Source organism: Pogonomyrmex barbatus, unplaced genomic scaffold (assembly GCF_055798465.1).
Source record: "Pogonomyrmex barbatus isolate J1 unplaced genomic scaffold, ASM5579846v1 scaffold6, whole genome shotgun sequence".
NCBI lineage: Eukaryota > Metazoa > Arthropoda > Insecta > Hymenoptera > Formicidae > Pogonomyrmex > Pogonomyrmex barbatus.
In genome coordinates this window covers 7,512,670-7,537,702 of record NW_028297160.1, presented here as the reverse complement: position 1 = coordinate 7,537,702, position 25,033 = coordinate 7,512,670, and the positions used below count along the sequence as shown (strand labels likewise).

At 34.9% G+C, this 25,033-nt stretch overlaps 1 protein-coding gene across 13 annotated transcripts in view; it reads right to left on the bottom strand.

Moving 5' to 3' along the window:
• The window catches only part of by (focal adhesion protein tensin), a 158,663-nt gene that overhangs the window by 35,911 nt on the left and 97,719 nt on the right, over nt 1–25,033 (bottom strand). For 10 of the 13 annotated variants that reach the window (XM_089082630.1, XM_089082628.1, XM_089082632.1 and 7 more), the window contains 3 exons: nt 6,972–7,034; nt 592–813; nt 169–332 (listed from right to left, as the gene is read on the bottom strand). In XM_089082630.1, coding sequence (XP_088938756.1) covers nt 169–332; nt 592–813; nt 6,972–7,034 — 449 coding nt within the window. Of the gene's footprint in view, nt 1–168; nt 333–591; nt 814–6,971; nt 7,035–7,940; nt 8,842–19,093; nt 19,631–25,033 lie in introns of those variants that run through there. The other 3 variants (XM_089082640.1, XM_089082639.1, XM_089082631.1) reach the window with 3 other exon arrangements.

Genomic DNA, 25,033 nt, shown 5'->3' with positions numbered 1-25,033 from the left:
TTCTCTTTGCCCCGAGGAATTTGTCTAGTGTTATTTTTCTTCGTAACTGGTACATATAAGTTGTAAGTTTAAAGTTGCAAGTTTACTTTAATTATTATCTTCCTTATTCAAATTTATTACAAAGAATTAAAAGTTAAATTCGACAATATTTGATAATTGTGAACTCACCTGGCATGTAAAACAACGACGCGATTAGAAGCGCCATTTAGCCAGGAGTCCAGCTCCTTGCAGAGAGCGCACAGTCTCTCCAAACTTGGTGCTAATCCCTGCGGCCATCCAGCTTCCCTCGTATTCGGCTCGCCGGGTCGACCAGGCGATGACAAATTAAAGATCTAGAAGCCCAAAATAATCAAAATTTTAAAAACTTGTGGAAATAAACATAAAGAAAAAAATATTGTAAAATATAATTCTATAATCTTGATCCATTTTATATAAAACATTGTTATGTCTAAACAAAAGATACTAATGTTACATTGAATTGTAATATTCGTAATCGTACGATTTCAACATCAGCTAATGTTACAAAATATATAACTTTTTTTTTAATTTATTTTAAGGGAAAAAAATTATAAAAGTTATCTGAATCCTCACCATGTAATTATCGGCATGTTTCCCGCGTAGAAGGGTTGTGGCATGTTCGAGGACACCCTGCGCATCCTCTCTATACCAAAGGGCGATGATCCTCTCGGTGACGTAACACAGCTCCATCACCTCCGTCACGCGACCTCCGCCCTTTCCCGGTCCCGTCATCGTTGAATCCGCGCCGACGCCTGGCGTCCTTGCAGGTGTTGACACCACTGCTGATGTCTGCACCTGTAATTCAATAATTTATTCAAATTTAATAAATAAAAGATTTGCAAAATTTTGCGATTACTACATATAATATTATAATAGCAAAAATAATTAACAATAATTCAAATTTATAATAATTATAAATATATATTATTAATTTGTTTTAGAAAAATAATTAATTAATACTAATATCAGACATTATCGCCTAAAATATATAAAAGATTATCTTTTAAAATAATTATGGAAATTTTTTTGCATCGTCATAAATTAAATATATAAATTGAGAGACATTTTTGTAACAAAATTTGTCATTCATAGCAAACAAAATTCGTTTTAAAAAAGAAGTCACTCTTTTTGTGAGTGACTCCATTTCACTAAATCCTATCCGCGAACCTTTTCATAAAATTTGTCTCTGACTGCCGCAAAACTTAGTTTCCTCATACAAAACAATGTCATGCCAGACAATCAAATTTTCTTCGTGAAGATAGAGTTCATTTCTTTAGTCTATGAATTCACTTCGTCTTTTTTTATTTTTCTTCCTAATAGCTTCAATACAATTGAATAAATAAATTATTATATATGGAAACAAACTTCTTTTTAAACAATGATATGTAAAAGAAATATTGATGGTTAAAATGCAAAACACATATTACATAAAGTATATTTAAGAAAATTACAAAAATTTGTTGCACATAAAAATGTTTTACATCATAACACTTGATAAATAGTTTGTTTAATATCTTTAATTTAAAATCTTAAATTTTCAAATACTAAATATTCTTCAAATTTATAATTTGAAGAAATTTTAAATGATTTACATTTACTGTATCTATTGGATGAATTCGTCATACGTTCAATTGTATCTCACATAATCACTTAATATTAGATACACGAATAATCGATAACTTGGTGAGAGTATAGTAAATCCATCGTCATTGGCGACGATGGTGTTCTATCCACCTTGGAGTACTTCGGCACATAGACGATCCTGATGACGATATTCTCCGGCATGGCGATGTCCTAACGGAGGATACGCTATCAGAAAGTAAATCGACATGTAATCCGGGCGCTTTAAAGGGAACGTTGCGTTTATCCCACCGCGACAGACAAGGACGCGAAGATATGCCGAAGTGATGCGCTGTGTTCTTCACCGCGGAACGATACACTGTCGAGTATTGTGTTTCGCCTGGTTCTACTGGAGATACGCAAGAATATCCAGTGACCAGTCGGCAGTTTTGTCAGATAATCGTACCGCCTTCTGCCAAGTCTGACGTGTGCCAGCTCGCACGCTCCAGGGCCGGCTTACCGTCATCATCGTCATCCGCGACATTTATTTGCGTATCATAATCGAGGATATACAGTCGTTACATAGAATTTTTGATACTGCTGTGATTACGTAAGCAATTACGTTATATGATATTAATAGTTAATGATAAATTTTCAGCTGATAAGAACTGATTATATTTTTGACAAGAGTTTAGAAATAAGCAATTCTATGATATTTATGAAAAGTTTATTTCTTATAATTATTTCAATCCATTTTACTCCAGTAAAGTTAGAAATATTTTTTAATCGCTACTTTTATATTATATTAATTTATAAAAATATTCGCTCCTCAGACAGCTTTTAAGATCAAGACAAGTCCTTTTTATTTTACTAAACTTCTCTTTTCTTTAGTAGCTTCTTAATCTACCACTAAATTATTCAAAACGAAGAGGAGCCAGGAGATTACCAGGTTTTGTTACGAACTTCTCAGTTTGAAAATTTCTTGCTTCGAACGCATTGAAGCGTCCCTGAACGTGGATGGGAGAACTCGCTCGCGCGTGGACGTTGTGATGTAACGAATTCGTGCAAGTAGCGTGACTTTGATTCCCATCAAATAGTCACGCTACTCGCACTGCCAGTCGAGCCGTGGTCGATGCTAGACCCTCTTATGATGCACGAACGTTCGAGACGCGGAAGATTGCGCGGATTTGTCGCGGAGAACGTGCGAAAATTACACAGAGTTGGCGCGCAAACGAGCCGGATGTAAGCTGTTTTTGCACGGTTGGTGCGATTTCTTCTTCGCCGGACAACATCCGCGACGGGCACTTCGTCGATGAGCCGAGAGTCGTTTATAGGGCCTCAACCGTCGAGCACCATCGCCGTTGAGATATCCCATTATTGATGGTGCTTGTTAAAATTATTCGCATGATTTATACCGGATTATACAGTCATACGTTGTTTTGCGTTTATCTGCTTCGAAGTACTCGTCTCTCGCGTCCCGTTGAGGAATTTTATCAGAATAATTCACTGCTCAACGGAAACAGTAATGTATTCCGTATGTTTGACAAGTTGGCCTTTCTATATTAATGTGTGCGCATAATTTCTGACTGTATTCAACAATCCTCTGCTTGAACCTTTTAAGCGGGGAAAGCCTTTGTGTATATGCCGGACTATAGTGTTATAACTAATTACGACAGAGCCGAAACGCGCCTGGAACACGTGTGGAACACTTGCATATGTCATTCTGTGTACTCGCATACATAATTATGTGCTCTAATCCTGTTATAATCTGGATTCATGAATAATTCTGTAGAATACTAAAATAAAGAAAAGATTATTTCTATAGGACACTGCGTGTCGTATTTTTGGGTGAGGTGTACACGAGCAATTTATATCCGAAGCAAACACAGTTAGGAGACGAAGGAGCACGAAAAGGTGAAGAACAAATTTACTGGGCTCGCGCCTGAGTTTCAGAAATATAAAGGGCGGCTAACAATGAACGGGCGTCGCGGAAAAGAAAGCAGAATGAGCTGGGGCGAGAGAACAAGAGCGAGGCGGCTACCTCTAAAAATACTTGATTTTATGGGATCATAACGCCGCGAGTTCGTTTTCTCGCGGGACGTGCAGCCAGGCCTACCCACCCGCTCATAAATCCCTTTGGCCGTTAGGCTCACGTGTGAAATTGCTATTACGTCGCGGTCCTACCGCAGCTGTCGCTACGCGGAAACCGCCCGTATATGTATACTCCCCCAAGACTATGGTATTTCGTACTCGATCGTAGGATCGGACTCACCTTACTCGGTTAAATGGAAGGCGCGAAACGAAGATATTGCCTGCCGCCTGTCAGACGTTGGCGAAAACAAGTCGTAACGTCGCCGGTTCGGAATTAAAGTTTCATAATGATGAATTATTAAAATTGAGAAACTCGACGGTATTATGGAATTCAAGGGTGGCAGAATGGGATAGAATTAAGATTGCTTCGTAAATAGGAAGCTAGCTTGCTTTTAAAAATTATGATAATTTTACTATATTAGAAGTAATAGTATACGTAAATAACATAATAATAATAATTTATGTTTCCCAAATATTGCTGACTTCTAATTTTTGAAGATTTTTAAATATTTTATTTTATTACAAAATCAAATTTTAGAATCTTTATGAAAAAATATCAAAAAATTAAAAAGTATAAAAAGAACAAAATTCTATGTAAATATGAAGTGCCTTTTCTATATAAATGTAAAGGAAATATAAAGGAAATGTTCTGTATCAAAAGATATAGCTCGACATCGATATTAGTTCTATGCAGTTATATGAAGTTCTATGAAGGCGAGAAATCGATGCACGCAATGAGCCTCATCACTAATGTCAATTACCGTTAATCTATCTAATTGTTCGCGGGTAATTTCTAATTAAAAGTATAACGTTTAAATGAGTGGACTTAATCTTCATTGATTATATATAAAAGCTGATAATAGCAATATGTCTGAATTTCTCTCTCTTCGTTCTTATTATTTTATTCTATTATTAAATTTATTTAATATATGTGGAAACCGTTCCTGCCTAACGTGAACGAATTATCATTAATTGGATGGAAAGAAAATTAATTTAAAGGAAACCAATTCTGTTGGTGATATAAATTGTACATGTTGAATTTTAAACAGTTGAATTTTAAACAGTTGAATTTTAAACTTTTTATTTTTGAAGAATATATATAATTAATACATGCATATTATTAATACATGCTATTTTTAAGCACGAAGCAAACCAAAATACGACGCAGTATCTACGTGAAAAATGACTGATGAAAATCCTCAATGTCGAGGAATAAAAACGAACGCGATAACAGCTGCGCAACAGTTTTTACTGTACGCTAATTGCTATTCCGCATAATTATCACTACGCGCCTCACCTTCAATATTCTTTGCACGAACCATAACTGCGACATAATCGTGACAGTTTCTGGAACGTCCATCCAAGAATTAATCCATATGATTAATTAACATAAAAAGATATGATATTAATTTTAATAAATTTATTTTCTAAAAGATGTCATTAAATAAAAGTGTCAAACATTTTTCTTGTATTAAAAATATGATTAATAACCAACAAATAATATTTAAAGGAAAGGAGTACATAACTAAAAAGGAAGATCAAGTGCAATTTATCACATCATATTATATAACATATATTACATTATATTACACTTCATTATAAAAACAATAACATTACTCTTACATATATTTTACAACATGTAATTGTATATAAATCTTACTGCGTAACTTTTTACATGTTACATGGGGAAAATAGCAACGACCGATTGCTGTCGTCGCTCCTTCTGCATATATTTCCGTAGTAATGGCGGCGGTTTCCGTGCACGAATAAGTGCCGGGTTCGCGAATATATTATCCATTCGACGTCAACACGCACGGGTTATCGCGACGGTACATCGTAGTCGATACTGACCAGCCGTATAATACGCCACCTTATTGCTATTTTAGCGCATAATTTTCAGTGGCTCCGTCATGCTAGCAAGAAATACTACTCGATAGCGAAACAGCGTAAGTACTGCTCGATAGCGGAACGGCGAAATTTCATGAAAACTTTTGTTATTCTCCTTATTTCTAAGTTGATTGAAAGATATTAGCTGGAAACTAAATGAGAAATTATGTCGGTATTACTTTTCCGACTCCTAAAGAAATGTCGATTGACGTGGCAGGTAAATACTTGTCATGTGGATTGATTTACAGAATCGATTTGCCGGATTGTAAATAAATATTGGCCGGTTGAACGGTGAAGGGAAGTAATTAGCGTACTGATTACTGATCGGACGTTAGTATTCCCTCTCCGTCGTGCGCTAATAGAAAGTTATTCCGCCAACGTTGTAAATGGCGGTTTGTGTAACATGTGTCTCATTTTGATCCGCGCAATTATAGCTATCGTTGATTTTAATCGAGCCGTTTTAATGCGATTTCCCGGATTAAATTGCCGGCGCAATTAAATTTCGCATGGTTTATTTCTTTTATAAAATTCTATATTCCGTGTGTGCAAGAGCCGAAAGTGCGGTCGGCAGAGAACGTTCCATCGTCGGAACATAGTAGATAATTCTATTTTAATGTCTTGCCGTGGGTAATGAGCTGCCGACGCAGAACTTCCGGTGCGTAAAAAAAAGGTTAGTTTAAAAAGATTTATTTCCATTTGAATGAGGCGAAAGCGTTCCTCGGAGTTCAGCGTTTTGAAAAGGTCGTACACGTGTCCTCCAGTTTCTGCATTTCGAAAGCGAGTGCTCGACGAGCTGGACGAACGACGACAAGTCATTGAGAGTGATTTCGTGCAACTTATATAGTGAAATGTTATCTGACAAACGGTCCCAAATAAGAAGGTAAAAATTGCACATTTCGAATGCAAATGCAACTCTGCTTCCCTTCTCCCCCCCCCCTCTCGTCCCGCTCTTCTGTCTTCTCTCTTTCTTTTTTGTCTTTCTATCTGCTTACGGAATAAATAAATAAAGGCGTCTAGACATCTGTTATGTAGAGAACTGGTCTATCGTGCAAGCATCACTGATTCTATCGTTATTAAATATTTAAATATATTTAAATATTTATATAGCAATGTAGCAATACGAGCTGTCATCAATAAGTAAGATAAAGAATCACGTAAATAAGATAAAGAGTCATGTAAATAAGATAAAGAGTCTTTGATCCAACTTATGAGACGATTTCTTTCGATCATATTTTTTCTATTTCTATTTCTGTATTTTATTCTTAATAAAATGATATAATGTATATTGCATAATATATATATTTTTAATAAGCATAATGTACAATATTAATCGTGTTAATTATTTTCTTTGGTATTAAATACTTTATGATAATTGAATACAAATAAATAATTGTAAAACAAAAATAAGCACTTACTTGTAGCTTATTCCTCGTAATGTTGTTAACATTTTTCGGTTGTGATTCGTAACCTCCATTGTGCTGTAATCAAAAATTAAAAACAGTTAATTAACGAGCTTATATGAATAATGTATAAGAAATAATATATTATCTTTTTGAATAATCAAGATTTAAAATAACAGAAACATTATTATTATTCATTATCATATCTATAACATTAATAAAAGAATTTATTTTATACAATAATGCCACGCTAATATTAATTTAATATATTCAGTATATTCAGTATATTCAGTATATTCAGTTGTTGAGATAAAACTTCGTCTTATTAACTTTCTATTCGGTGCGTAAAAAATATCGTTATTCTCTTTACGGGCATTGTCCCAAGAAAAGTAAGTGACATTATTGTCCATTGTTTCAAAATTAATGATATATGATAAGTTATTTCCACTGTCAAGTTCCATTATTGTAAAAAAATTATGTAACAATAACTACAATAGTACATTGTATTCGATATTCTTAAAAAAATAGCTATATTGGATTTGCCAAAAATATTTAATTAATTATTAAATATTATAATTAAAAATATTTAATAATTATTAAATATTATATATCAAATAATTATGTCACAATATACATGCAAATATTAGTTATAATTATACAAGAAAGAAAAACTGTAGAAAAAGTACAACTGAAAAAAATATTCTCTGTTATAATTTTTTAACCTTGCAGAAAAGCTGTGATTAAAAGTTTTCTCAAGAAATAAAGGACTGTATCTTGATAGCGTTGCATAAAAAGTTTTTTATGTTTACAAAATTAATATTTATGTAATTATGCATATCTCTACAGATTTTTATATTTTTGCAACTAGCATATTTTCAAATTAATATTTCACATTTTTACTAAGGAGAAAAAGTTAAAGAATCTGTAGACGATTACGTCATCGTACACACGTCGCTCACGCATGCATGTACGAGTCACACGCACCTCGCTTTCTATATGAAGGGCAGTGTGCCAGACAGTAAATGCGATACGATGCAGCAGCGTCTCCGTTTCCTCTCGCAAGGGTGTTTCAACTTCCTTAAGGTTATTGTTTGCTGTATCTTGCCGAGGGTCTCCGCAACGACAGCAATTCGCTCGCAGCCAAGCGCGCGATAGCGAGCTGCTATTTGAACTCATCATTGGTACATAAGATCGTATTCGTGGTCTTTATGCAATTCATAATTTCCATATATCGTCCATTAGGCAAATAGCGTCGATGCTAGATCAATCAAACGTTCTGACAGCAATAATAACGCAAATGATATCGCGCATCGATCATAACAAAATCCTTCAAGTATCGCACTCTTTTTCGTGGTCATTTACATGATCCGACTTTCTCAAACAGCTAGTTATAGTGTTAATGATATTTTCAATATTAATAATTTATCAGCAAAATCTTACATTTTTTTTTATTCTCTGTGAATATCACCAACATTTATTAAAAATAATTAATAAGAGCCAAACGATTGGCTTAGTTTATTATCCCAGAAGGCTTTTCACATTTGTGTGATGTCTAATCTTAATTGCCTTAGCAATATAGATTCAGATATTCCGAGCCACGTGTATTAATGTAAGGCATATCATATTCATTTCTTTGGGCACCGCCTCTTTTTTTCCTTCTTTTTCCTTCCTCCGGTGAAAAATCGCAATGTTTGCCAAATACTTTTCTGCAATCCGCCGCGGATCATCGAACGTCGTTTTTGGGTCAACTGTTATATAAATGTAATGTTACTTCTTTTTGATCACAAAACATTAGATTCTTATTGCATCAGGGATAGATCGAAGTCTTATCGTTATTAACTACTATTTGAGCACTTTTGTATTTTGTACTGAATACACATAATCTTCATATATCATATATATATATATATATATATATATAACTTGGACTTTTGCAGATTATACTTATGTAGTAATTACTTGTATTACTGAGCTTTTATATATATTTTTTATAGATTTAATCTATATAACATTAATATAGATGTAACAGGTATATATTAAATATAATATAAATCTATATATTCTTCTATCGTTTCTAAAAAAAAAAAAAATCAACATAAAATCTTTTATTTCAGCCCAATTACTTTGGCACTTTCTGACTGCACTATCATCCGTTTCATGCATTTAACATTTATATTCACAATAGTTGCGTGTTGCACGTTTCAATGACTTAATTCCTTAATCACGTCTTAATCGGCTATCAGCTTGACATGCGAATAAATACACTTGTAATGACATAGCTTTCAAAGCATCGTACGTAACCACGCCGCATGATCAGCTCGCGCGATCCCACCCTACCTAGCGCCAATCAATTCACCTGCCGCGGCTCCGGCTTGCAGGTGTGCGTTCAAGGTCATTCGCGTTTCAAGGTACGCACCCTCTCGTGGTCACGTTCAATTTATCGAGCGTTTCTCTCACAGCCGAGCCACCTTTCACATCTCGATACTGCCGCTTGCGGCTCTCCTTCTCTTCAAGGTATTGCCACACGAGGAATCTACAAGATGACACGCTTGAAACGATTCTCAGGATGAGAATTCCGGTCGTATCACGCGACCTGGGACAATCGGAACGAACGTCTGCGCCGCACGGGAGCCGCCCCGGCGCTGCGGGTATACAGAGGGTTGAAAGCCTGCATCTCTCCCGGCAGGCCGGGATGGTCTATGGCGGGGTGGCACGGGGTGAGAGAACTTGACACGTAACTATGGCGACCGTAGTCGGCGTTGTGATGTTACACGCAGGCCCGATCCTGCGCTGCGCGGATCCTTTCCTCGAGCGTGCGAACTTCCGGTTCAAGCCGGTAAAGAATATAGGGACGACACCTCCGAGTGGCTGGAAACGCCACTCCCTTGAAATATAATTAGGCCATGTTGTCTCGCGCGAAATTGTGTGGATGGTCCCTCGAAATATTTATTAGCCGGATTAGCGGCCACAAGTTGGTCTCCGAGTGAATGAGATTTTAATAATGCGGGCTTATGAAATTTATTTTAACGTCAAAATCACTTTTCGTCACGTTAACATGATTATATTCTCTATGTAATAATGATAATATAATCCACATATTTAAGAGTACTTGATGTTATTTCAAAATACACAGTCTATATAATCTGTTGTACACATAATACCAATATTAAACTAATGTCTCTGCGCAAATTTCTTTACTTAGAGTGATACTCAAATACTCTTTGCAAACTTGGGACATTTTTATCGTCCAATTAGAAATCGATCTCTTCTTAATGGCTTTTCTTAAGAAACTTTATTCCTCGTTTAATGGAACGAGAAACTAAATGTATCTCGATTTGCAAAGTATTACTCGCTCCTATATAATGTTATCGATACGTTACTTTAGGTTGCTTCATGCGTCTCGGTGCGGTCGCATCGCCAATAAGGAAAAGCACAGCCGAGTGGGTCGAGTGTGCCACTCCCATGGAATACAATTAGGCCACCTGGTGATATACACGTTATTTTCTCCAACGCCATTTACTTTGTACACACATCTACATTTTGCGCGTAACGCGCGGACGCGCGCTTGAACTTGCTAATTTGTAGCTCGGCAGGGAAATTGTAGAGAACGAGATTCACGTCGCAACGTTGGATACAATTTTTAATGTGTTTCTAACAAGATTTTCATTTCGAATGATGAAATAACTTCGCGAGAGCGCGTATCGTGACACGTGCGAGATGACTTCGCGTACTTGATATATCGCACCCTTTCGATGTAATTAGCTTAAGCTTTTATATTAAAATTGTAATAACGTGTGTGGACGTACTTTTAAGAGGAATTTCACGCTATCATGAGATAGCTTAAGATTACATATCGATTTTTCTTTCATTTAAGATATACCGTGAGAACTACTTGAATGTAACAAACTATTTCTAAGAGATCTTCATTATGCAAAAAGGAGAAATTCGATAATCGTATAATCAGCCGATTTTATGTCGTACTGAATTAAGGTGTTGAATGTGAAATTTTGCTTCACGATAATTTGCATAGAAAAACAGTAAGTCAATGCTGTTTTAATATTATCATACCTGCACTTTGTCACGGCACTTCGTTGAACATTTAAAGGCTGTCTTGATAATTCGTCCGTCTTGACGTAACACGCTAATTTCCAAGCAAAAGAAATACCAGCGATATTTTATGACAACATAAATTGTATAAAGAGGTTCGATAGACCTTCGTAAGTAAAACACGTTTTGCCAGGACTAGATACAAGGATGTCCTTGACGAGAGATCGCAGATGGAATATATTATCGGTCGTTTCTGTCTGGGAATCCAGATTCCATCTGGATTGCAAAAACTGTGCGATTACTAAATCAACCATGCAAAAATGCGAATAGCGTAGCTTCGCCTCTAAAAAGGGCGGATAGAAGTTTTTTTCGAGAATAACAGAGATGTGATATAAATCGCAGTATTTTTAGATTTCGTTGAAAACAGCTTGCCACACAAAAAATGATGGCGTACTGGTAATTGTTCTTAAAATACTATACTTCCAGATTAAAACAATTTAACGTCGCAGTCTAACGTATCGTACAAACGATAATTATATTGCTAATAATAAATCATTATTATACAATGTAATAAGCGCGAGACCATTGAGCTTTAATTGACTTAATCGCTTAAAATATGCTTCTACCAACTGAATCGATTAATGCGTGTATGTATTAAAATGATGTGTTTTATTGTCGAAAGGAAAGATCAATGGTCCAATCACGCGCGGTCCAATCATTAAATCCGATTATGACGAAATTTTTTATTATTTTTCACAATAATCCGAATAAATTTATCGTCAAATTTATTATGGTGTAACTTATTATAAGATTGCTATATTAAGTTTGCTTAATAAATTAAATAAAGATTTAAAGCATTGCATACGGATTTTTAAAATATTAATTCTTTCATGCACATTTTATTTATATACGATTTAAATTTAATTTAACAAAATTTATATTTATTTAACTCGCATGGAAATTAAAAAAAAAATATTGATTTTATTTTATTATCTCACAATTTCTGATTTCTTAATTTATTTTTATTCCACAGAAAATTTCCCTCCTTACGTCATGTGAAACACCAATCTATAAATATTTGTTGCAGTCATTCATGCAAATGATTAAGTCTGATACATTACTAATCTCGATTGGATCAATTAAGATTGATAATGGCAGTTTGATCAAAGACTAAACAAAATAGCAGGAAGAAGCCAATAATACTGAACGACGCATATGATAATGTGGAACCTTTGCTCTGCGAAATATCGTCATGGAAATCTTCAGTTTAAGCAGTTCAATTTCAACAGAAAAGAGATAACTTATTCTTAATGTATCGATAATAAATGACTAAAAAATGTATAATGCGTTTATATAGCTTAGAATATGAAAATCACTCGTTGAGAAGCAAGTCGCGTCAGGGAATCGACCAAAGATATCCGATTGGCTAAATCCAATCTTAATTGACTTGTGCCTCGTAATCGAGCGTCACGATCGAGAATCACATTGAGGATCAATTGGAGCTCAGCTGTGGAGGGCTCAGATTCCAGGTAGCTCTTGCACAGCGAACAAATCGTGACGCTGGAATGAGGAAAGAGCGGAAATGACAATGGTGCTCATAGTCACGTCTACTATCTATTACGTTAGCGGATGTGTCGCAAGACGTCGATTGGAAGCGTGGAATGGTAAAATTCCGATCGGTAATCATTACAGTCGTGTTTTTATGCAAATGATCTCTGATGCTTATTTGAAAGTGAACAGCACAGTAGTAAGTGTTGTCTGTTGAAAGTATCCGCGTAATACTAAATGCTCGCCGATCAAGAGAGTTTATTGATTTGAATTTCGCGATTCATTTTTAACTCTTTAATAATCCTAAATAAATTTATTCTTTAACTTTTTGTTGTAATTTGAAAAGATTTCAAGCCCCGGCTTAGTTACGCAATTGTTCCTGGTAATCTATAAGTTGTATGCAGGAAAGTAGCTAAAATCCTGTCGGATTTTCATCACGGATAAGCCATCTTCGAAAACATCTTGAATACGGGATATGATGCTGAATTTTAATATAAACGAAACATCATCTTATTGATCTGACCTGCTGAAGAAGATATAATACTCAAGTCAAAGTGCTCCAAAGTCAGAATAGTTGAAAACTCGAGGTCATCATTTCACGTAAAGTTATCGCGTAAAATGACTTAAGTTTCTCAATTTCTTCGATAGCATTTTTGCAAAATCCTTTAGATTAGATATATGGAGCGTTTCGTAAGATTCGTTTTTAGTCTGTCCATATCAGAGCGTTTAATACTGAAAAAAGATTATTCTTGTAACATTATTTTCAACTTTAGCATAAAAGTCTTATGGCAAAACGTGACGTGTCGAAACATGGACACGCATATATATATATATATATATATATATATATATATATATATATATATATACATATGTATACATATGCACGTGCATGCTGCATGGTGCTCATTTAATGGCTGATGATTACGTAAAGTCAAGTTTTTATCCGTGTCGCGTTCTCTGAGAAATACGTTCTTTTTCTCTCTCCTTTCCTCTTTCCGCCGTGAGATCCGCGAGTGATCTCACAGGAAGTGACGCCCTTTACGATCATCGATATAAATACGCGCGCACGCGACACGCCAGTACAGAATGCTGATGGCTATCATTTTATTATCCGTTCTCCTACCTTCTTTCTACAAGTCCTTCCCTCTCTTCCTTACGCTGTTTGTCGTAATTTCTTCGCCGACTTCAATGGTTTTTTAATGATACAACTTCGCCGTAAATATGACATAAAGAAGGGAACGATAGTGATCGTAAAGAGCGCCGTCGAAAGGAGCCTATAGTTTATCTCTAGTTCCATTTTATCGTTGACCTTCGACCCGACCATGCGAGCACGCCGGTTCAGATCTTTCATGTTTCTGATCATTAATGGCGTGTCTTAATTTCAAGCTATTTCGTCTCTATTTGTTTTCTAGGCGTAATAAAATCATTAGTAACGATAGTAAAAATACTTCATTCCCCATTGGTGAAGATAAATGTCATACAACAAGACGGAAGTTATTCTAATTCAGAAATAGATATACTTTGGGATCATATTTATTTTAATTTTATTTTGTAAATTACATTTTTAATAAAACTTATAATGACAAGCGCATGTTAAATTATTTTTAATACAAACTCTATGAAGTTTACAGGCAATATTTTATTTAATTCAACACATTATTACAACACGATTGATTAAATAGAAACGTAATTACATCCTTTTATTTCAGTCTACAAAAGACCCATTTCTCTTTCATGAGCGCGAATAAATGGAACCTAATGTGACTGTCGTAGTTTAATTTTTTTTCTTTCTTTTCTCCCACAAGTTCATCCCTACTGTAGAACCATCGCGTAGCAGAAATGCGATCACCGGAAATTTCGTAGCCTCGACTGCATGCTGCCGTTCGCTCGTTCTAGATCGTAGTCTCGATTCGGGTTTTGGATTCGTGCCAGCTATCGAAAACCCTCTACTTTCGAAGTGGTAAATCGCCTGCGTCGCGTGTGGCCGCAGAAAAAAGGACGAACACGAAATGGTTCCAACTACTTACATCTTCTCAATGTACGACCACGCGCGTTATCGAGTGTTTCCGAAGTTCTGATTGAAATTAAAAGCAGAAGAATCGAATCGACCTAAGCGAAGTGACCTCTCACAGAAAACGTGTAGGAACTTTCTACAAATTTTCAGCAGGTAAATTCAACTTGAAAAGAAAAAAATAGAAATCAATATGCTGTATATTTTCAAAACTTGAAGTTAATTTCATAAATAAATCAAGTCTTCGAATAAAACTTTCGAATCTCGATTTTTACAAATATTTTGTTAATAAATATAAACGTTAATTTTCATGAGAAAGTAAATTATAAGAGTTTCTACAAAGATCTAAATTCTGGTTGCCTGAAGTATCAAAATGCTTGTAGCGTATAAGGAACGCTCCGCAGATGAATGCAATGATAACCAGAATTGAGTCACGTGTCGTTTACGAGATATATTCGCGTGTAGCCAATAAGAAGCATTAATGACACACGCTTTCAGAGAATTCACTGACCGCCCAGAAAGCGAGTTATTGGTACTTGGTACCAGCAAAGGTTTTCGTTCGATAAGAAGACTTACGAGCGACTTTGCGACGTCGAACTTTTATCATCGCAAATATTATTCTCGGTGATATAAAATTCTATTAATATTGTCTTCAATCTTCATTGAATCTTATATTATCTTTAGAATTACCAAGTTTGTAATTTGTACAACGCTGTTAAAGCTTTTTTATATTACATTGTATATATTAAATTAATAAAAATAAACTTGAGTTTGTAATATTTCATAATAAATATTCCAGTTCAATTAGAATATAAAAAAAAAATATCTAAACTTTTTAATTTTTTATCGTGCCATATGATTAAACGTACGACAGTCACGGGATATCATTGAACATTTCATCGAGAATCACACAAAACATGCAAGGTTTCCGCATCCACCGAGAGGACGTTTATTTGTGAGCGAGAAACTTGTCGTCGAGTCACTAATTGATGCCCTAACACGAGAGAACTCCGTACAAGAACGTCGCCCGCGATTTGCCTCCATTTGTTCGGCGAGGCGTATAAAGGGCCTAATGTCACAGCCAATTACTGTGCATAACAGACGAATCAAAGTGCATCCCAAGTGGGGAAACCAGTTCAGCACACTTGTAGTCGCATCCCTGTCTTCGTTCTTCTCTTCGCCGACGCTTATCGCTTTCTTTAGCAATCACATTCTGATTGATTGATGGAACAATCATTGATAGTTGTGTTTATGAAAGGAAACATAATTTTTCGTGCAAGTTTTACGCATTATAATGTAATATAATAATGCTCTAATGTTAATGCGATATATTAATTACATCTTTAAATTTATACGAGTAAAGTAATTCGTATAAATTCGTATTAGTGAAAAAATTGAAAAATACAACAAATTCTGAATCTAAAGAACACATTTTCCAAATAAAACATTCATATATTTTAAAATATATTAAAATAAAATTAGATTTACAAGTATAAGCGAATTAATTGTCCATTAAGAAATTGTTTACAGCTGGCATGGCTACATATTATATTACGCAGGTCACACGTATGCTTCCCATACGGGTCCAAAATAGAATTGTTAATAGCTACATATTACGTTACATATACCCTTCCCATGACGGATCAAATAGGTCAAAGAGCATCCCGAAGAATTTCGAGCAACACACTTTAACGACTTTGCATACTCCACCCGCCGCGAATCCATCCTGAGTCCTGTGAACTTCTCCCGACACTTTCCAAGCGTTTGCCTATGTTGTTTCACGTGTTGGGCGGAAACTTAAATCATTTGACGCACCTTGCAAGTCTCACCATTTCCGTCAAGCTGTTCTGGATCAACGATAATTCGTCAAGCCGCGAATTGGAAAGCATTTGTTTGTATCAAGAAGTTGAAACTGACAAATTAGATAGTCAATGCAAAATAAAGTACATAAATATAAAATATATGACAAGTAAAAAATAAATTCAAAGAAAAAGCAAGGAGTTCAAAAAATATTTCTTTTTTACTTATTTTGTGTTCTATTATCATCTTAATAGCTTTGATAATCTTTTTCTGTTTTTTTTATTATTCTTATACTTCTTTATATATTGGCATGTACATTAATCAAGGCATTTTTCATGATCATGATCTTCTTGTTGATATATGATGATTTGGTAATAGTCGGTTAGATGGTTACTAATTCGTAATTTAACCCGGATTTCATCCATTGTACATTTCCGCATGGCAATGGCATGACAATACAAAGGAAAACAAAGAAGGAATCGGTCAATGTATTGTTAGTAGAAATCTGTTGTAGGAATACAGCGATATAAGTTTCATAAATCAATGTCGAGAATGTGTGCGCTATCGGTGGATATTGGTTGATGGATTGAAATATTTTAGTTTGCAATTTGCCAGATGATTTAGAAAGAACTGCAGAGATTATTTAAATTGCAAGCGCTATCGGGCTCGCGCTGGCTTTCTTCTCGTTTTCTTTTTTTGAATTAAAGCATGAAAAATAGCTATATTTCTTTAGCAAGCTTTGATCGATCAATCTTTATTTGTTGTAAATCTGTAACCTAGATTTGTAATAAATCTATTTGTAAAATATATATGTTACAAATAAATTTATCAATATTTTATTAATTTAATAAATTCTAGTTTTAAAAAAATATATTTTTTTATTAAATAACGTAACTATTAACGTTTAATATTTGTATGGGCCTCATTAAATAATTGCAGCAATAAAAATAAATTCTTTTAACATTATAACCCTTTAATATTATATAAAATTATATAAATGAAGATAGGCATACTTATATTTGGATTGAATACCGAGCCTCTTATGTGATATCCAGGAGATGATCGATTTTCCGCGAATCTATGGAATTGCCGTCTTAAAATTCCGCGTGACGCCAGGGTGAATGCGTTCTTCACGCCGGCGATAAAGTCGAACGAGAATAGATGAGTGACGCAAGGCGCCGTGATATGTATTCGATACTTATCCATAGCCGACCAATATAAATGGGATTTGAGAAGGAATTGAGGAGAATTGATCCATTTACGTTGAACATCGCATCATGACCACTCCTTTGTAATATCAGCAAAATTATTTTATAGCTTATAGATAAGGAAGAAATTTCATGTTCTCGTTTTCTCCAAAATTAAATTTTTTTACATAAAATGCCTCAACTCACTACATTATATAAAATATAGATCTTTCCACACATATACATATACACGCAAATATAACAAATCTTTTTTTAATAAAAATGAATGATCGTCATTTGTCAATATCGAAAGATTGTCATTGATCGTTTTAATAATCCATCTTTAAATCAAATTCATTAAAACAAATCTATTTGAAGTTTGCTTTTCGTCGATTTGATCAAGATTAAATTAAAAACAATTACTTTCCATAAATGTTACGTGTCGTTTCAAATTGCATTCGCAGAATATAAATTTTTAATGTTTAATATTAGACATTTCATACTTGATTATCGAGTTTTCCATCAAATTTCCGCCAAGGAAAATCGACTTCAATTTCGATAAAGACCTGTCATAAAAATCCGATACGGTAAGAGTGGAACGCATTGCATAATGTTACCCACTGTAACCCATTGTTGCGACTTCTATATGTACAAATAATAATTCAAATAATAATTCAAATGTATCGAAATATAATATAATCGATAATCGTCAAGAATCATGAAGAATCATTAAGAATCATCAAAAAAAAATTTATATATAAATGCTTATAAATTATATTTACGAGAATTTTTTTATGAGAAAGGAAGAAAAGTAGGTTATATTACGTAAAGAGCAAAAAAGCTATTGTTGACGGTATTTGTATGTTCATGAAAATATTTGGCTGTGATTTATAGCATTCTTAATATTTCGCTTCCAAGTCAGCAATATGTCATGAATTTTCATTGAAGCGATTCCTATTTCAAACGTGATGTTATACGATGTAGGAACTTCTCAGAATAACGTAATACACTGTTGCCATTACCTTACATCATCGCCATTACATTACTTCCTCGAACATTCTACTGGATTACAGATTACGCTTGCTACTACATTTGTTCATTCATTTTTAATATTTTTAAAGTTACAATTCCTAATTTTTTTATTACTTAAATATAAGAAGCCTGTTTATTACATCATTCATTTTGTTATATTTATGCATATTACATCAAATTTTATAAATAATATCGATCAGGATATTGTTATGCATTGTTATGAAATTAAAATCTGATTCTAAATACATAAAATTTCTCTCAAATATAACTTCTATTGTATTATTAATTTTTGCTTTAATTTTAAATCATAAAATATATAATCTATATTATTATATGTACGTAAATTTTTACAACATGATTAAAATTACGTTCTTTTTATTATGAATCATATTAATCGATTATCTGACGTTATTACGAAATCACATTTCGTTGTCATCAAAAGATTATCGGCGCTCAAGATAAATCATGTGACGACGAAAAGCAAATCACAATCTCGATCGAAAACTCACCGTGTAAACGACATGATAATTCCGATGCACATCACCATGACACTGAACCGTCGACAACATGTTGTCAGCTGGCTGTCACGCCCCCCAAAAAGGACAACTATATCGACCTTCGTCTATCTCCGCACTAAGCACAATGATCCCGTAACTTAATGACACATCTGACTGATCCACCGCACACTTTTTCATCAGTGTTGTTTCATCGATCCACCAGATATTCTGGAAGTTCTTCGCGCGCCCTGCGTCGACATCCCACGATTGGATTTTACTTGGACGTTACCGATGAATTTCTCTCACATTACCCTTCTGATTGCATCTTGAATTATTTAATTAATTCGTCAACTTATAGAGATAAAGCGGATCGCATGCGACTGTCACAAATGAATTGCTATTAATTTTATGAATTTCGTATAAATTCAAAAGCTTGAAACAATTTGTGAAAGATTTCTGGAAAGAGGAATTTGAGGTTCGTATGTTTTTCGACAGCCGGTGGCGAAACAGTCCGGAAGGACGCGACACACGTTCGATGGTAAAAGCCGACAGAGCTCGAATGGAGAGCTCGCGCGTTTCGGAGCACGCATGGATAGCGATAGCGCTTAGGCGTAAGGAACACGCATGCGTGATGCCCCGGGCTCGTTGGCGCGCGCCGTGTCCCTCGCCTTCCTCCGTGTGTTCTATCAGCATCCTCCCCGTCTGACAGTTCCCGGTTTTTTCAGTTATCATCGTCAATGCTCCGACAGCTCGTGTCTTTCAACAATGCGACGTATATGCATCCACGTATTTGCATCCGGAAATTGATGATTGCGGAATGTGCGAAACTTTTGAGATGTCCCTCCGGCATTGGAATTAAATCGATGATTCGCCGGAAGGCAAAAATTCAAGTGCCACTTCATGTCCTCTCGGTGTAGAGATAATAAATTTTTAGATCGGAATCGCCATAATTAAAAAAATTTTCTCGAAATCTACATTACAATCTACATTTTAAATTTCATAAATATATTCATTTAATGACATAAATGTCATTCATTTTATAAAAATAAAGATTGGAAAAAGATATGCTTTATAACGTTTGTATAAAAGGTGAAATATTTATCTTATTTTAATTTTCTTTGAGAGCATGTAATTACGGGAAAATATCACGGGTTTTTAAGAGAACGGACATTTTAATCAGCACAGCATAACAGATATCACTCTGACAGACAAGCTTTAAAATAAGAGAAAATAAGTAGCATGCATCTGTTCCTTTTCTTTTTTTGACAGGAAAATAATTCAATGTAAAACTTAATGGAAAAGGAATAAAAGAAAAATAATTTGTTATTATAGCCAATCTCGTCATATTCTCGTTAGGATTTGCGATATTAACTCTCCGCTTCATTTACAAGCTATTCACAGCAGTGTGGATTAAATTAAATTTCATTATGTTTAACAATGATGCATCGGAAGACCGATCAATCTTATTCCGGTCAAGCTGCAACGCGTAACGGATTTATTTTACGATTACAGGCGGCGGCTTTAAATTATTATTCCCCGCTGTATCTCGATCGATTATCGATATAGTTTCGATCCGAGACGCTCCGTCACTTTTACCGCCTAAACCGGTTCATGAGATGAATCATTTGTCTCGATCCGCGTATTCTTTCGATCCTGTCGTGTCATCGTTGTCCTTGATCCGCGATCGTATTCCAATTGGGCGCAATTGATCAATGTTCTTCTTCTTTAATTTACGAAAATACATCAGGTTCACTTTCGTCGCCGACTGTACGCTGCCATCATCAATTATTATTTGATTCACGATAACGCGAGATTAATGATCCCGAACAGAGAGGTTTAATTACTCCAGTCGATTATACTACGAAATACTTTAATAAGAACTCATGACATAATGCACAATATACAATGTTATGAAGACAGCGTCAGAATCTTTTTAAAAGATAAATTTCATGTCATCTTAATGTTACATTAAATTTATGCTGTAACGCGAATAAATATTCAGTTCAATGGCTGATCAATAATACTTACCTCTAGTTTCGTTTATTTCTTTAAGAGAAGAATATTGATTATACTATTGAGAATAAGAGAAAAATACGTCAACCTAAATACAGGTCTTACGTTTCATCGCCTAAAATTAGCACCGATTTCTGCACAGGTACAGGAAACAGGAACCGTCGACGTCAGAACAAAAACAACGATCGATAGTTTCAAACCATTTCACATGCTATATTAATAGAATCCAATCTCTGAACTGTGATCGTCAATAATATCGGATATAAACGAATTTTTATTTTCGAAAGCACACGATTATCTCTCAAGAATAGAATCTAAACGTCGTTTAAATCTAAAAATCATCAAATATTCTTTCACGTATATTTTTTTTATGTGCGCATAATTTTTAAAATATTGTTACTATTTCTGTTAAAAAATAATTTATAAAATATTTAATGAATAATATCGTTTCGTTAGGTATACGAGAAATCTCTAAGAAGACGGAAATCCTAATTCTTAGATGTATGTCCCAATTTTTAGCAAGATTGCAAGCTTGCAAATATTTCAATATGCCATTCGGCAATAACGTGCGATACACATCGTACGAATAAGATCTTGGGCAAGAAAAATCCTTGCGGCATTGTGGCAGCAATGAAGATCGACGATCTTCGAACAAGGAACTTCGAAAAGCTATCCAGGGCGTCTTTTCATTACGACAGAGATTCGCGATCGATAGATCGTCCCGGTGGGCGGTCCGCAGCATCATTTTTTACATGGCCGGTGGGTGACTGTGGCGCGATAAATTCTTGTTTCTCCTTTTTCTTATTTTTATGTACACAACCGGTAATCGATGCGTGAGCGAAAAAGATACGATGTTTTAACGAGCGTATTTCATTCTCTCGGACAAATGTGCACTTTGCGCAACATATGTATAGACCGCTCAGCAATGATTGTTAAATTTTTGGTCTTTAAAGATTTTATTGCGCATTGTGCGTTATACGTATAAAATCTCGTTTAACATTAAATTTCCTATCATTTTTTGCTTTTTATGATTATGTCACGATGAAAAAATGATTACAAAAACCGTCTTCATCTTATTTTTATTATAAGATAACGAAATTTATTATTATTAATAAAATGCATAAATATGCAGAAGGGAATTCTTGAAATGTTGAAACTGAAAATTAATGGATACCTGAAACTAGATATATCTCAAATTAACTTTATATCAAAGAATGCGTTTGCATTTTTCAGTGGCGCTAACAAACTGAGATCACGCAAGCGCCTCGGCTCAACGCTCACCGAAAACCATTAATCTCGTCGTTGACTCTTAATCGCTAATTAGCCAACAATTTATTCTCAAGCGTAGCTCACGAACGTGTACTTGTCTGTATCTGTCGCGCGACGGCAACTCGCGCGAATTTAAATCCGACGCCGCTACGTCGGATGAGAAATCGCATCGAATTTCGGGATGCAAATGCAGGCGAGAAAGCAATTTCGTGATGCGCACGTGTTGGTGCGCGTTCACGCATTGCTCGTGAAACCAATTAAAGCCGCTCTCTCGCGGCGAAGGTCGCCGCTTTAAAATGTACTGGCGGGATATATTCGCGAAAGACGCGAGTGAGCTAATGCGGGGGCGCGTATAATGGTAGGGATGGTGGTAGTAGTGGTGTTACCGGCGAGCAAAGCGGGCGGAACATTTTTCATGCTTCCGACATAAAATCCTGGCGAGAAACGGAGCATTAATCCTTCAGCAACATCGAAGGTTCCTCGGCGAAGCGGCTGCAAGCAAGACAGTTCATAAATTTCAATGCACTTAGAGCGGCCGCCACCCCATCGACGCATCAAATCTTTACTCGGGTACCGATCAATCGGTAAGGGACGAGACAAGAATAGATGGACGAAAATGATAAGAGAATTGGAAACAATACTGGAACTCTCGATAGGCATATTTAAAAATATCTTCATACATTTATAGAGGAAGTTACGTTGTAATATACAAATTATTCCAACAAAAATGAAAATATGGTAAATGTATATAATTTTTAATGAAACCTGTATATATCGTTATTAAAAATATAATCTGGTAATATAAGACGCAATGATAATAATAAAAATAATATAATAATTAAATTAAGTAATGGCATTATTGTTAAATCTTCATCTTTTCTAACAATGAAAGCTTTCGTGCTTCCTTTCACGGAAGAAAGACGATGAATACTTTAGTTTGCGAAAGGATTCTTTTATTCCTGAAATTTTCTTCAATGGATTATAATTATTTTACATTCTTTGGATTATAAGAATGGTTCAAAATTACTTATAGGTATTAAGGAATTACGATTTGCTATTGGACAAAGGAGAGAAAATCATGAAGGAACGAAAGCGATGGTAAGGGTTGAGATGATCGAAGTTGCGTGAATATACCATGGCACTATATAGAGCAATGACAAATCGTCCGGGTGAAAGAACGTGCTACCCGAGTACAGAAAAATGCAAACTCTGATAAACGGTGTGGAACTCGGAGAGAAACTCTCTCTTTCCTCTTTCCTTCCTTTCCCCCTTCCCCCCTTCCCCCCTTCCTCTCTCTTCCTCGCGTAAACTGACACGGTTACTGGGAACTATGAAAGCCGAGTGTGCTCCTAGAATAAATCGCTTTTATGCATTATGCGGCCTGCGATGTGTCGCCGAGAGTGTTCCACACTCTTTCAACGCCACGTTTTATTTTTATCTTCCAAGGTAGTCTGGAAAAAACTGAATTCGCGCTTCCGGTTTGTATTTTCCTCGTATAATTCACAAGCTTTTACCTCGGAATTTAGTAGATTTATTCGCTCGACTAACAAATCTGTTTAACATATTTGCTGCCACACTGATGCATCTAGTGTGTCAGCGAGGCTCCTCTCCAATTCGTCATGACAGATGAGATGCATTAGAATTTCTTACCGAGTTTTCAGTACTAAACATGACATTTAGAAATTGATTCATATCTAATTTTTTTAAAGGATTTGTTCAGAAAATATTAACAAAATGTTATATTGGGATTAAAATTATTTTGCTATAATATTAATTAATGCGATGTAAAAGGCAAAGGCAATAATTGTAAAATATTAATTATATTTTACAATATGTATGTGGTATATTTTATAATGGAGATTTAATAATATTACAGTTTAGTATACGTACAGACACTGCTTACAACTTTTAAGTGTATCTAAATTTACCCAGAAATTATGCCTTCGATAAACGGCACGCGTTAAACAGATCACGTTTGGCGCCTGCACTGAGAGTGCATTCTTACCCTTTCGTCCTGTTAGAGATCGAATCCAGGAACACGATGCAAGCTCGGTTACCGTAAATAAATTGCTAGCGTTTACGCGTGCACAACACATGTTGGGTACGCGTGTCTTCGGTCGGTAATGTATTCTTTCGAAAGAAAAATACGAGAGTTTGGAAAACATCGGTCTCGATGACAGTTTCATGTTTGTCGATTAGTCACTTTGTAACTTTTATAAAATCGATGATAAAATGATTTTGACTGATAACTTTTATATGTAATTATATGAAATACTCAATAATGTAGACATAATTATTGATAGAGTTATTATATTTTATTAATTTTCTAAATTCATGAAATAATAATAATACGTCACTATTATTAATCTATAGAGGATTAAAAGCAAAATTAATGAAATCATATTGTAGCCGCTCTTAACAAAATTATAACTGTGTAATAATCAACGAATTATATACCTCGTGTAATTTCCAAATATCGATAAAACACGCATCTGTTACAACAAACGATGATTCAATATTTATGCTCGTTATGGAAATATAAGCAAATTATTGTTTAGCGATTCGCAATAACAAATATTCGTAGGTATTTAGCTCGTAAATATGAGCGTTGGGAATATATCATATCATCAGATAAAACCTATATGTGAGAACAACTGTAATATATAAAAC